This window comes from Natator depressus, chromosome 13, assembly GCF_965152275.1.
Source record: "Natator depressus isolate rNatDep1 chromosome 13, rNatDep2.hap1, whole genome shotgun sequence".
Lineage (NCBI taxonomy): Eukaryota > Metazoa > Chordata > Testudines > Cheloniidae > Natator > Natator depressus.
Genome location: NC_134246.1, coordinates 21,203,302 through 21,217,730, shown reverse-complemented (window position 1 = coordinate 21,217,730; position 14,429 = coordinate 21,203,302). Strand labels below are relative to the sequence as shown.

General features: G+C 48.7%; 1 protein-coding gene across 1 annotated transcript in view; it reads left to right on the top strand.

Moving 5' to 3' along the window:
* The window catches only part of TOP1 (DNA topoisomerase I), an 83,496-nt gene that overhangs the window by 41,865 nt on the left and 27,202 nt on the right, over positions 1-14,429 (top strand). The window contains exons 4-6 of the mRNA XM_074970214.1: positions 9,570-9,696; positions 10,250-10,305; positions 13,888-13,983. Coding sequence (XP_074826315.1) covers positions 9,570-9,696; positions 10,250-10,305; positions 13,888-13,983 — 279 coding nt within the window. The remainder of the gene's footprint in view (positions 1-9,569; positions 9,697-10,249; positions 10,306-13,887; positions 13,984-14,429) is intronic.

The window sequence follows — 14,429 nt, the reverse complement described above, 5'->3', positions numbered from 1 at the left end:
TCATCTCTTAATCACTCACAACCTTTCTGGGTGCAGAATAACACACTCATGTCTTTTTGTAGTGTTTAGACTTGCAGCCCGATTTCTGCATGTCCCTATTTGTTTAGGTAGTAACAAAGGAGAACTGGAGAACTTGTGTCTCCAAAATGCTCCCTCCCATCTTGCATTCTAGACGTGACTTTTTCCAGTGTGTCACCGTTCAGTGTCTTTACTTGCACTCGAGTGTTAAATGACTGAAATAAGGAAGCTGCGTACATTTTCATAAAGTTTTGTATTATTAGTTGTTTGTTATTTGTATTGTAGTGCCCAGGACCCCCACTGTTTAGGCGCTGTACGAACACAGAACAAAAAGATAGCCCCTGCCCCAAACAAGCTTACAGTTGAAGTGTCCATGAAGAGATGACAGATGGATATGGACAGATTGATGAGGGAGTACCAGCAAACAGTGAGACCGTATTAGCCAGTAGGATAGGCTGTCGTCTCAGCACACCAGCAGCACAACCTTTATCAAGATCTTTGTAAGCAAAGGAAAGTTTTTAAGGAGGGATTTGAAGGAAAACCATGAATGGCTTTGTGGATGTTTATGGAGAGCTCCTCCCTATGTGAAGGGCAGCATGGAAGAAAAGTACAAAGATGCATGTTGGAAAATTTAACAAGTGGGCAGTGAAGACTGGTACCTTAAGCTGATCACAGGTGGGAGCTGACTTTTCAATACTGAACGAGATCTAAATAGTGTGTGGATAGGCTGTGAAGGACCTTGAAAGTGAAGTAGCTTATGTTTGATACACAGCTTAGGGTATGTCTACACTACGAAATTAGGTCGAATTTATAGAAGTCGGGTTTTTTAGAAATCGGTTTTATATATTCAAGTGTGTGTGTCCCCACAGAAAATGCTCTAAGTGCATTAAGTGCATTAACTCGGCGGAGTGCTTCCACAGTACCGAGGCTAGAGTCGACTTCCGGAGCATTGCACTATGGGTAGCTATCACACAGTTCCCGCAGTCTCCGCTGCCCACTGGAATTCTGGGTTGCGATCCCAATGCCTGATGGGACTAAAACATTGTCGCGGGTGGTTCTGGGTACATATCGTCAGGCCCCCATTCCCTCCCTCTGTGAAAGCAAGGGCAGACAATCGTTTCGCGCCTTTTTTTCCTGAGTTACCTGTGCAGACGCCATACCACGGCAAGCATGGAGCCCGCTCAGCTCACTGTCACCGTATGTCTCCTGGGTGCTGGCAGACGCGGTACGGCATTGCTACACAGCAGCAGCAACCCATTGCCTTGTGGCAGCAGACGGTGCAATAGGACTGGTAGCCGTCATCGTCATGTCCGAGGTGCTCCTGGTCGCCTCTGTGAGGTCGATCAGGAGCTCCTGGGCAGACACGGGCGCAGGGACTAAATTTGGAGTGACTTGTTGAAGTCATTCTCTTTTTAGTCCTGCAGTCAGTCCTATTGAACCATCTTATGGTGAGCAGGCAGGTGATACGGATTGCTAGCAGTCCTATTGTACCATCTTCTGCCGAGCAGCCATGAGATATGGATGGCATGCAGTCCTTCTGCTGCCAGCCAAAGATGTAAAAGATAGATGGAGTGGATCAAAACAAGAAATAGACCAGATTTGTTTTGTACTCATTTGCAACCCCCCCCCCCCCCCGCCCCATCTAGGGGACTCATTCCTCTAGGTCACACTGCAGTCACTCACAGAGAAGGTGCAACAAGGTAAATCTAGCCATGTATCAATCAGAGGCCGGACTAACCTCCTTGTTCCAATAAGAACAATAACTTAGGTGCACCATTTCTTATTGGAACCCTCCGTGAAGTCCTGCCTGAAATACTCCTTGATGTAAAGCCACCCTCTTTGTTGATTTTTAGCTCCCTGTAAGCCAACCCTATAAGCCATGTCATCAGTCACCCCTCCCTGCATCAGAGCAATGGCAAACAATCGTGCATCTGAGTTGAGAGTGCTGTCCAGAGCAGTCACAATGGAGCACTCTGGGATAGCTCCCGGAGGCCAATACCGTCAAATTGTGTCCACAGTACCCCAAATTCGACCCGGCAAGGCCGATTTAAGCACTAATCCACTTGTCAGGGGTGGAGTAAGGAAATCGATTTTAAGAGCCCTTTAAGTCGAAATAAAGGGCTTCATCATGTGGACAGGTGCAGGTTTACATCTACATTTACATTTACATCTACATTTAATGCTGCTAAATTCGACCTAAAGTCCTAGTGTAGACCAGGGCTTAGTCCCAAGGAGTGATGGAAAGTGTTTCTTTAAGGTCAGGGATCTTTCTAAGTTAAACCAATGAAGAATAAACAGTGATAAAAGAGAGAGTGCATTATGGGAGTTGTAGTCCTGTTGGAACTGAGTCTGTAAACTGTCAGGACAGGCAAGACACTTGGTGTTTCACCATCCCCAGCATGAAAGGGAATCCAGTTATTCTTCTTCGAGTGATTGCTCATGTGTATTCCACAATAGGTGTGCGTGCTCACCACGTGCACCGGTGCCAGAAGTTTTTCCCCTAGCAGTACCCGTAGGGGGGGAGTGACCCCTGGAGTGGCGCCTGCCTGGCGCAATATAAGGGGAGCTGCGCGCTCCCCCCACCCTCGGTTCCTTCTTGCCGCCAGTGAAGGTGCTTCGGAACTACTCTGGTCCAGCTTTGCTGTGGCTCGATCCCCAGTACTGTTAGTTCATTCAGTGTTAGTACCTGTAGTTAGTTAGCTGTTTAGTTAGTTTAGTCAGTCAGCGAGCCCAGGCCAGGGCATGCCCCGGTCCCGGGGTTTAAGTCGTGTGCCCCTTGGAGGCGTTCTATGTCAAGAAGTGACGCGCACGCAGACTGTTTGCACTGTTTGGGAGAAACCCATATCAGCGAAAGGTGCAAGATTTGCAAGTCTTTTAAGCCTCGGACCAAAAGAGAAAGGGACATTAGGCTCCGGGCCATCCTGATGGAGTCAGCGCTGACCCTGACTCCAGCATGCATCTCCGAACCAGTCCCCGGCACGGCGGCATTGGTACACGGCAACCCTCCGGAGCCATCGACTGGTTCACACTGCTCCCCATTCACGGGGCACGCCAAGAGGGCCAGGAAGACTCCGTCTTCGCAGCGGCACCGAGGGAAATCTGGGACAGAGGCTAGACCCATGTTGGGCTGTCCTCACTCCGCACTGGGCTCCAGGCCTCCGACTCACATTGAGCGGAGTACCCTGGCCCCTTCAGAACAGGCCTGTCCAGATGTCTGGATACCTTCCACGCCTGAAGCCCTCCAGGCGGCCCGGGACGTTATGTCCATACCAGTGCCACGGGCACCGCCAATGTCAGCCCCACGCTCCAGAGGCAAGCCGCCGCTGGATCTCCGCAGTCGCCTCCGGCTTGGTATCGGTCTCTGTGGGGGGAACGTTCCCGAAGCTGTTCACCACCCAGCGACTGCTCAGGGCAGAGTCCAGATGGATTGCCCTTGACGCCGACCAGACTGTCTGGCTGGGTTCCGTCCGGTCAGGACTCTCAGCACCACTTGTCCTCGAGGAGCAATCATTGACGGGACCACGGCAGGCGCCGCCAACGGTCCTCGTCTCGGAGGGGGGACCGCCGGTCACAGCATGGTTGTTGACGCCGTTCCCACTCGGCCTCCCGCTCCAAGTCTCGCTGTCGCGGGTCCGCCCGTTGAGGCTGTTCGCGGAGCGGCTGCTACCATTGGTACTGGTCCTCCACGTCGAGATCGCGGTCCCGTGGCCAATGTAGATCCCGGCACCACCGCTCCTCCCGGTCCAGCAGATCAAACGCCAGCCTGGCCTCCATTCGTAGCCGTCCTTCAATGGGCCAAGCCAAACAGCCAGCCCCTCCGGTGGTGTAGCAGGTGCAGTGGCACCAAGCATTGTGGCCAGCCCAATGTTACTAGTGGGCACCGTGGCCTCTGGCACAGTCCCCGGTGGGAGCTTGCTCGATGGCCAGAGCTTCAGAAGCACCATCAGCCTCCCCCTCCAGACCCCCAAGGAAGGAGTCGGTGGGACGTGCATCCTCGGCACCGTTCCCGGAGTCTGACCAGATGGTGGACCCTCCAGTGCCGACCGATACCCAGAGCACTGCACTGGCCTCCTCGCCCCGCCCGGAGGAGGTGATTGTGGCCCCGCCCCCCTCCACCCCACAGGAGGACTTCAGGGCCCATCAAGAATTCTTAAAGAGGGTGGCAGCAAGCCTCCATCTCCAGGCAGAGGAGATACAAGAGCCCTCAGACTCCCTGTTTAACGTGCTGTCCTCGTCGGCACGAGTAGGGTGGCCTTGCCTCTCCATGAAGGGGTGGCTAAAATTTAAAATGCCCTGTGGCAGACACCGGCCTCATTGGTGCCTATCTCTAAGAAGGCAGAACTCAAGAACTTTGTACTCACCAAGGGGCATGAGGACTTGTATACCCACCTGGCGCCCAACTCCCTGGTGGTCGAGTCGGTCAACCACAGGGAATGGCAGGGTCAACCAGCCCCGACCCCAAAGAATAAAGACTCTTGGAGACTGGACTCTTTCGGAAGGAAAATTTATTAGTCTTCAAGCTTCCAGTTGTGAGTGGCAAATCATCAGGCTCTCCTGGGTCGGAACGAATTCAATCTGTGGGTCTCCCTGCCCAAGTTTGAGGACTCCCTCCAGGAGCTCAATAGAAAGGAGTTAAAGGCACTAGTGGAGGAGGGGGCAGCGGCCACTAGGGCATCCCTACAGGCAGCCTCGGATGCTGAAGATATGGCCGCACGATCTATGGCCTCCGCGGCATCCATGAGACGGGTGCCATGGCTCCTGCTCTCTGGGCTTTCCAGCGAAGTGCAGTCTTCCCTGCAGGATCTCCCATTTGACGGGAAAGCCCTGTTTGCGGAGGAGACAGATACAAGGCTGCACGGCATGAAAGACTCCCTCACAACCCTCCAGACTCTGGGCCTATATGTACCGGCTCCGGCAAGACTTAAGTTCAAGCCGCAGCAGACTCCTGCCCAGGCCACCCTCCCGAAGTATGAGGCCGCCCACAAGAAACAGCGGGACTATAAGAGATGCCCTTAGAGGCTGTCTCGGCCAGCCCCCTAGCCTGGCTCCTCTAAGGGCAAGTAGGCAGTCTTCATCAGGGATCCACTCTCAATAAAGCTCCCTTTCTCCAACCGGTTGTGTGCTTTCCTCCCAGAATGGTCGCGGCTAACCTCGGACCGATGGGTCCTCAACACCATCTCCCAGGGTTATGCCTTCCAGTTTACTTCCTCTCCGCCCAACCACCCCCCGTCCTGTCCCTATTGAAGGACCCCTCGCACGAGGCTCTGCTCGAGCAAGAGGTGGGGTGGCTCCTAGGACTAGGAGCGGCAGAGGCGGTGCCCAAGGAGTTCATAGGCAAGGGGTATTACTCCCGATACTTCCTTATCCCAAAGGCCAAAGGGTGGCTCAGACCCATCCTGGACCTGCGAGGTCTGAACCAGTACATGGTGAAACTCAAGTTCCTCATGGTTTCCTTGGCCTCCATCATCCCCTCCCTGGATCCTGGGGACTGGTATGCTGCCCTCGATCTGCGGGACGCGTACTTCCACATCCCCATATTCAAGGGGCACAGGCAATTCCTCCGTTTCATGGTGGGAAAGAATCACTACCAATTCACGGTCCTTCCGTTTGGTCTCTCCACTGCCCCCAGAGTGTTTATGAAATACATGATGGTGGTAGCGGCCTACCTCAGGCGGTGGGGAGGGGGGTCCAGATTTTTTCCCTATCTGGACGATTGGCTGGTCAAGGGCACCTCCCAGTCGCAGCTGAGGGATCACATGGCTCTCCTCCTGTCCACATGCACCGCCTTGGGCCTGTTGGTAAACAGCACCAAATCCACGTTAGTCCTGGTCCAACGCATAGAGTTTATTGGGGCACTCCTGGACACGGCGTCGGCCACAGCCTCTCTTCCTCCAGACAGATTCGAGACCCTGAAAGGTCTCATTGACTCGTTTCAAAATTCCCAGTGACAACAGCCAGGGTTTGCCTGCAGCTCTTGGGTCACATGTCGGCATGCACATACGTGGTCCGTCACGCCAGACTCGGGATGAGGCCCCTCCAATTCTGGTTGGCCTCAAAGTTCTCCCAGGCCCCAGACAGGATGGACAAAGTCCTCACCATGCCGGACTCTGTGATCACCTCCCTACGGTGGTGGTCCACCCCAAACAACATTCTCCAAGGGGTCCTGTTCAGGTACAGTGCCCCGTCGTTGGAGCTGGTGTCCCCAGCGTTGGACCTGGGTTGGGGGACCCATGTAGGGAACTTTCAGACCCAAGGCCTGTGGTCAGCCCAAAACCTGACCCTACATATAAATGTCAAGGAACTCAGGGCGGTGTGGCTGGCGTGTATGGCCTTCCGCTCACACCTGGAGGGCAAGGTAGTCAGGGTCCTCACGGACAACACTTCCTCGATGTTCTATATCAACAGACAATGCGGGGCCCGATCCTCTGCCACGAAGCCCTCAGGCTGTGGGACTTCTGTATAGCCCACGACATCCACCTGAGGGCCTTCCACCTACTGGGTGCCCGGAACGAGAGAGCGGATCACTTGAGCAGGGACTTTTCCTTGCAACACGAGTGGTCCCTCCACCCGGAAGTGGCCCACCAGCTCTTCCGAAGGTGGGGAACTCCCCAGGTGGAACTATTCGCGACTCAACAGAACCGGCAATGTACCCAGTTCTGCTCCAGGGGGGCCTGTGGAGGGGAGGCGATCTATGATGCCTTTATCCCGTCCTGGTCAGGCCAGCTTCTCTACGCCTTCCCCCCACATTCCCTCTAATCAGCAGGGTCCTGGAGAAGATAAAGACGGACAAGGCCCAGGTCATCCTGATTACTCTGGCATAGCCCAGGCAACATTGGTATGGGACCCTCATGGGCCTGGCAGTAGCTCTGCCGTGGCTGTTGCCGCTCCACCCGGACCCGCTCTCTAAGGACCAGGCCCGCCTCCTCCATCCCAACCTAGCGGCTCTTCTCCTCATGGTGTTGCTGCTCAGTGGTTAGGCGGAGAAGAGAGGACATGCTCAGAACAGGTTCAGCGCGTCCTCCTTGACACCCTCCACTCGCCGCGCTTATTTGGCGAAGTGGTCCCGTTTTTCTAGATGGGCGGCGGACCATGGTGTCTCTCCCGTGACTGCCCCAATCCCTTATTCTTGACTACCTCCTCCACCTGAGAGCCCAGGGCCTGGCGCCTTCGTCAGTCAGGGTGCACCTGGCAGCCATATCTACCTTCCATCCTCCAGTGCAGGGGCACGCGGTTTTCCCCATGCTATGACTGGCCGGTTCCTCAAGGGGTTGGACCATCTTTTCCCATATTCTAGACTCCTGGTCCCGCAGTGGGACCTGAACTTGGTGTTGGCTCCTCTCATGGGGCCCCCTTTTGATTCACTGGCCATGTGCTCTTGGTCTCACCTCTCGTGGAAGGTGGCCTTCCTGGTTGCAATCACATAGGTCAGGCGAGTCTCGGAGCTCAGGGCCCTGACCTCCAAGCCGCCGTACACTGTTTTTATATAACCAGCTCCGCCCACACCCTGTATTCCTCCCGAAGGTGGTCTCCACCTACCACATGGGTCAGGACATTTTTCTACCGGTCCTCTGCCCCAAGCCCGCCCCACACGTCCAGGGAGGAGTGCCGTCTCCACACGCTCGATGTGCAACAGGCTCTGGCTTTCTACCTCAAGCGGACCAAGCCGTTCAGGAAATCCTCGCAACTGTTTGTCACCTCAGCCGAGCGTGCGAGGGGCCAGCTGATTTCCACTCAGCGGCTTTCCAATCAGATCACTTTGTGCATCCGCACCTGTTATGAGCTGGCGGGTGTTCCCCCGCCGTCCATTGTAAGGGCACACTCAACTCAGGCGCAGGCCTTGTCAGCTGCCTTCGTGGTCCACGTCCCCATTCAGGACATCTGTAGGGCCTCCACGTGGTCTTCGGTTCACACGTTCACCTCACACTGTGCGATCGTCTCCCAAATCAGGGATGACGCCGGGTTCAGCAGGGCTGTCCTCCATCCTGGGAAGTTGTGAACTCCTACCCACCTCCAACAGATATAGCTTGCAATCACCTAATGTGGAATACACATGAGCAATCACTCCAAGAAGAAAAGACAGTTACCTTTTCCGTAACTGGTGTTCTTTGAGATGTGTTGCTCATGTCTATTCCACATCCCACTCTTCTTCCGCTCTGTCGGCGTTGTCTGGCAAGAAGGAACTGAGGGTGGAGGGAGCGCGCAGCTCCCCTTATACCGCGCCAGGCAGGCCCGCGCCCCCCCCCACGGGTACTGCTAGGGGAAAATCTTCCGGCAGTGGTGCACATGGCGAGCACGCACACCTATTGCGGAATAGACATGAGCAACACATCTCGAAGAACACCAGTTACGGAAAAGGTAACTGTCTTTTTCCCCCATGTTTGTCTTGCAGGGAGCCATGGTCTTTTTGTTGTGTTTTAATTGGACTTCATTCAGTTTTGTAAACAAGCCTCTCTAAGGCATGTTCAACTAGTAGTGTTGCTGCTTGGCTTCAAGAACCGTGCTGCTAATTCTGTGTTGCCAACTCTTGTGACTTTTTTAACATGAGTCTTGAGATGTTTGGTGTGTTTCATGAGACTGCAGCTCTTGGGATCAAGTAACAACCTGAGAATCTAGCCCTCATAGTTCAAGTGAAAAAGTTGAGAATGTGATCAGAGTGTATCCTAAAAGGCTCAGAAACCAAAAGGGGAAATAAAAAGAACCTTGGTTTTTTTTATCATAACTTTGCAGACTCATTTATTATTTTTGAACACTTGATTGACAATGCTGTAATCTGCAGCACTTGAATCTGAGTGGCAATGAACTCATAGCATTTGTTAAAACTAGGCATAGTAACATCTCTGCACTCCTGTCCTGACTTGTCGTTGTTGTTCTGACTTGAGCTTCTCCTGAGCACAAAGCCAATTGTGCTGAGCTGTATAGTGGTTTTGACAGAGGTTCAGTGAGGCCTCGTTTGAGCAAGCAACTAGGAATTAGGGACTGCTGAGTTTTATTCCATTGATTTAGGGTAACCCTAGGCATGTCACTAACTTTTCTCTGCCTCAGTTTCTCCTCCGTTGATAGGGGAATAATCACCTACCAAATGTTTATAAAGTGAATTTAGTTCTTTGGATGAAAATGTCAAAACTACAAAACTGGTTTGTATTACTTACTATCTAAACAAATGTCCACAGAGGAGTGGAATGTGACTATCAATATTGCTTCACTTGTGACCTTTCAGGATTTAATTGGAAACAGAAACAAGAACAGTGAATAGCCAAGCTAAAGTGTTTGACCTTGGTAAATATATCATGTTGTGATTTTTCACTGGCAACCTCACACTGATGCTGTTAACCTGATTTGGAGTACTTAGCAGCTGTGGTTTTACCCTGTGTTCCTTCTTCCCCTTCTGAAGCAAGTAAATGCCATGAATCTGACTGATTTGTTGTAGCTTCCTGTTAGTTTGACTTTTTATTTCAGATGATTGTAAGTTTCATACAGTTAACACTGTAAGTTGCTCCTGTTGGTCAAGCCTCTTAACAACTCCTCATTGAACTGACTCTTCTATCTTGCAGTGAGCACAAAGATTCCTCGGAGAAGAAACACAAAGAGAAAGAGAAAACCAAACACAAAGATGGCAGCTCAGAGAAACACAAAGACAAACACAAAGATAGAGACAAGGAGAAACGAAAGGAAGAAAAGGTAGGTAGTTCTTTAATGTGGGTGGGAAGGGGCAATTCTGCTTTAACTGTTGCACTACATGAAGACACAAGAACTGCTTCTAGTTTTTAGTTACCTAATAGTGGAAACTAACCCCAAATTAAGTTTGAGATTTAAAGCTCAATATCTCATAGGCCACAGTCTCTAGGGGCCATATCCTCAACTGGTGTAAATGGACACAGTTCCACTGAAATCAATGGAGTTGTGCCTACTTACACCACTAAGGTTCTTGCTCTACATCTTTCCTATTGTAATTCCACTCTGAACTCAGTGTCGGGTTTAGATTCATAATCGTCAAAGGTCAATTTAGATTAAGTTCATTCTGTGCAACAGCAGGCTTCAGTTTCCCAGTATAAGATGTAGCAGATATTGTACTGATAACTACACTTAACCTTTGCCAACTGACACTAATGGAAGGCCAGAATGTAGCTGATAACAAAGATGTAGGCATCCTGGGTGTGCTGAAAGGACTAAGTTACAAGTAGTATGAGCACTTGTTCCTCCTGCAGGTTCTCTGTCCCCTTTTCTCTTTCAGAGCAAATCTTCTGGTGATGTAAAAATAAAGAAGGAAAAGGAAAATGGTTTCTCCAGGTAAGAAAGTGAGTCTGGGGTCTGTAATCTGATGTAGCAGTTTGTCATGGTTTTGCTTTGTTTCCCAATCCTCAAATTGTTATGGCCCCTCCCACCCAGTTTGTGGAGGCAGACGCTCTGATATTGCAGTGACTTCTTTCCTCCATATAAAGAGCCCCCATCTCAAGCAAATGGATGCACTTTTGGGTAATTGGCTGACTTCCCAGAAGTCAGTGATGGGAAAAGACCTGTTAGGACATCTGGTCTATTCTATGCATTCAGGATTGTTCCTTACCATGGATTCTTGAATGCTATCATCCAGTGATCTGGAAACTAGGTTCTGCCCAGGGCAGAGCAGATTCCTGGAAATGGTATTAACTGGGAGCTAGAAGAAGTCTTTACTCTGCTGTAAAGTGGGTGTCGTGGCAAGCATTTGACTCACTATGCATTTTGTCTTCTGGAGTTGGGGTTGATAATGCTATGCCCCAGGTACTTGCTTATCTGAAAGCAAGACCGAGGGACTAGGATTTCAAACCCTATTTTGTAAAGAAATAGCAAATAGGCCACTAGTTAAAATTTAACAAAAAAATTTGAGAAAATTTGTCACTTATTCTACTCTATATATTGACTTCCTAATCCTTAAAGAACCATCTAGACTTCATGAATATTGAATTGTACCAATCACCACTAGATTTACTTGAAGTTCATTTACTTGTGAATTTTTAATAGAAGTGCCATTTATTTCTTAACATCTGACAAACAATAAAGATTTCTTGTTTACCCCTTTAGGTCCAGTTCTCAGAACATGAATCTGGGTCCTGTGACTGTGTTTTTCAGTTTGGGGTGCCTGACCATCTGCTGTGTATTGAAATAGATCTGCTGCCTTGAAAGTAGTTTATATCTAGGGCTGGAAACCTCAAACCCTCCCTCCCCCCTTTTTTTGTTGTTGTTTTTTGGGGGGCGGCCTGTCTTTAGTTTTACGCACTACTGAGAATTCATCGCAGTCTCACCTTGGTCTGAAGTGGAATTGTGGCAGGGAGGGTCATGAGAAGGAGCTTGCCTGTGCTCTACCTGATTAGAATTATATGCTTATTTTGAATATCTCTTCTTGATACAGTAGTTTCAGTTCTCAGGTAGCAGTATTTGAACATGTAGACTCTGCATTTAACGCTTTTTTCTGACTTGGTAGAGGAAAGAGAAATGCCCCTCTCCAAGGACCTTTCAGAACTACTATCTTGGAAAGCAAACCATAATTATCATAAGCCAGTGGCAATTGCCATAATTACCTAATACAGCACATGGTACCTTTTGTTAACTCCTTCTGATGGAACATGCTGCCTATAGAGGTTATGGAAGCTCCTTCACTTGATTTTCAAAAGGAGACTAGATAGCCATTTGTCTTGGATGGTTTAGACACACAAAATCCTGCATCTTGGCAGGGGGTTAGACTAGCTGACCCTTGTGGTCCCTTCTAACCCTGTGATTCTATTCAGACAATTGGGCACTGTCATAGTTTCACCGAATGTATGTGTTTTAGGTCTGGTCTCCACTAAAAAGTTAGGTCGACCCAGCTATGTTGCTCAGGGGTGTGAAAAATCCATGCTCCTGAGCACTATAGTTAAGCTGACTTAACCCCTGGTGTAGATAGCGCTGGGTGGATGGGAAGAATTCTTCCATTAATCTAGCTGCCACCTCTCAGGGATGTGGATTACCTACGCTGATGGGAGAACCCCTCCCGTCGGCATAGGTAGTATCTGCACTGAAGTGCTACAACAGCTCAGCTACAGCTGTGCCACTGTACCGTTTCAAGTGTAGACAAGCCCTTAGCTGGAAACACTTGGCCCTCCCATACTAACGGAATTGGCTCAGCACAGGTTCCAGCTGCAGCACTTTGTGTAACCAGTGCATCGTTACCTCCTCATGCCAGTTCAAGACTTTTCCCAGACTCTCACTGTTGATAACCCAAAACAGGCTAATAGGGAAGTAATTTGTATTTCTCCCACTGAAATGTTCCATTGTCAAGCTCACTAGAAGTATGTCACCTTCCAAAAAATCTAAATTACCCAAAATAAGATTTGGAGGATGCGGGGGGAAGCATTATGGCCTGGGTTACATCTTGGCAAGCTAGATGTGTGTTCTCGGGAACAATGTGGTACCCCGTTTTATTCCATTTTGCATTGTCTGTCTCAAACTTCATTTCCTATTGCCAACTGCTTGGAGATGTTTCTGCATTAAGATTCCTTGTATAAAGCAGACAACATTTTAATAACAGTGATGATGACAATAAAAAGCCACAGAGCTCTACTTCCAGGGAGAATAAATTGTACAGGGTAAATGAATACTTTTTTTCCCTATGGTGATACTTTTCAAACGTCTGGAAGCTTAAGTCTTGGTTAGTTATAAATAATGCCATAAAAATGGCTCCTTGTAACAGCACATATCTGTTCTCTATGTCTTCTGAGTTACATCTGCCAGCGGCACAGAAGCTATACAGCTGTGAAAGAGCAAACTGTCCTGTTCTGCCTCATCAACACAATTGCCAGCTAAATTAAGATTCCAGAATGTCTCTTTCTGAGGGTGATGTACAATGCAGACTGCTGCTTGATTTCTCTTTTCCCATTCCACCCAATAACAAAATCTGAGTGTTGACTTGGAAACTGAGCTAATTTGATACAGAAATCATTTGAGGGAATGTGAATAAGAAAGCTCAAGATGTTGCTCTTAGAGTTGCTTACCTGACCAGAATTGCATTTAGGGCGATTCAGAAATAGGTAGATTTCTGATTCCTTTTGCAGCTTATTTGTTTTATAAAGATAAGTGAAATGCTTTTTACAAAAGCAAAGACTGAAATTTAAAAACAAGTTAATTAAAAGGACAATCTCTTTTTTTAAAATAATGTCTTAATTATTTCTGCTCCTAGCATTATGGCACATTAAGACTGAAAATGTTATGCCTAATTTAATATTTATGCTGTCTGTTTGAGAGTGTGGGGAGAGCATGCACATGTTGCACTCTTGCAGCTTAGGTATTGAAAATAGGCTAATTAGTGTAACTTTTTGTTGATCATCTGTTTCATATCTAGTTCTCACAAATTAGTATAATGCTGCAAGGTTCTATTTGCAAATGCTGTTTTTAAAATCAAACTGTTTTCATTTGAGATACTGTTTTTAACAAAGACTCTGGACTTCTGTTACTTGATGATGTCCCTGTTTCGCAGCATAAATGCATAGACTTCAGTAGTTTTTAAACAATACATTTGTAAATTTTTGGAATCTGCACTGTGTTTACTTAAAATATAAGCCTCAGAGTAACCTAGAACCCTGACCTTAACACATAAAAAATTGCTGCATTCCTTGCACTGCTTTAGGTCTTTTGGATAGTGTCAGCAATTGTGGGGGGAATTGCATACTCTCAGACAGTGTAAGGGGTGTAGCTCCCTACACTGGTGCAGGTGCTAGGAGAAATACAGAACTCTGCACTCCAAGACCAGCTGGCAGTATCTCTTTACAGTTCACTTCTTACATTGAATCGGTTCTGTTTTCAAAAAATTATTTGACTAAGTGTTCTGTATTTAAACAAACAACATTCTGCCTTTTTCCTTAGTCCGCCGCGTATTAAAGATGAACCTGATGATGATGGCTATTATGCATCTCCCAAGGAGGACTCCAAACCCCTAAAGAGACCTCGGGAGGAGGACGAGTAAGTAACTTGTGTACTGTGCCTGTGTGAAGAGAATGGTTTAGAGGGGTTTTGGGCCTTTCAGAATGAACAAGTTGGATGTGGGACTGGGGATCTAGATCCAGACTTTTTTTCTGGAAGATAAATTTGCTATGCTTAAGATCTATGAATGATCTAGGTGTATTTTTGATCTGGTACCCATGCAGCCCTTTTGCAAAAGTATCCTTCGGTGTGCTCTGTGTCGAGGAGGAAAAGGTGCCGTTAAGCATTGCAAAACTAGTAAATACAAAATCAGAAGGCAGGCAGAGAAAAGAGACATGGGTATTAAGAATGTAAAATGTAAATCTGAGTAAGAGGGGCATAATTGTTCACTAAGTGGCTGCAGTAATTTCTGCTGCGTGGTGAAATGACTGCACAGGAGAAAAAAAGCTTTGTCAGCCCTAATTTGCCTGTGCTGCTTGGCATGG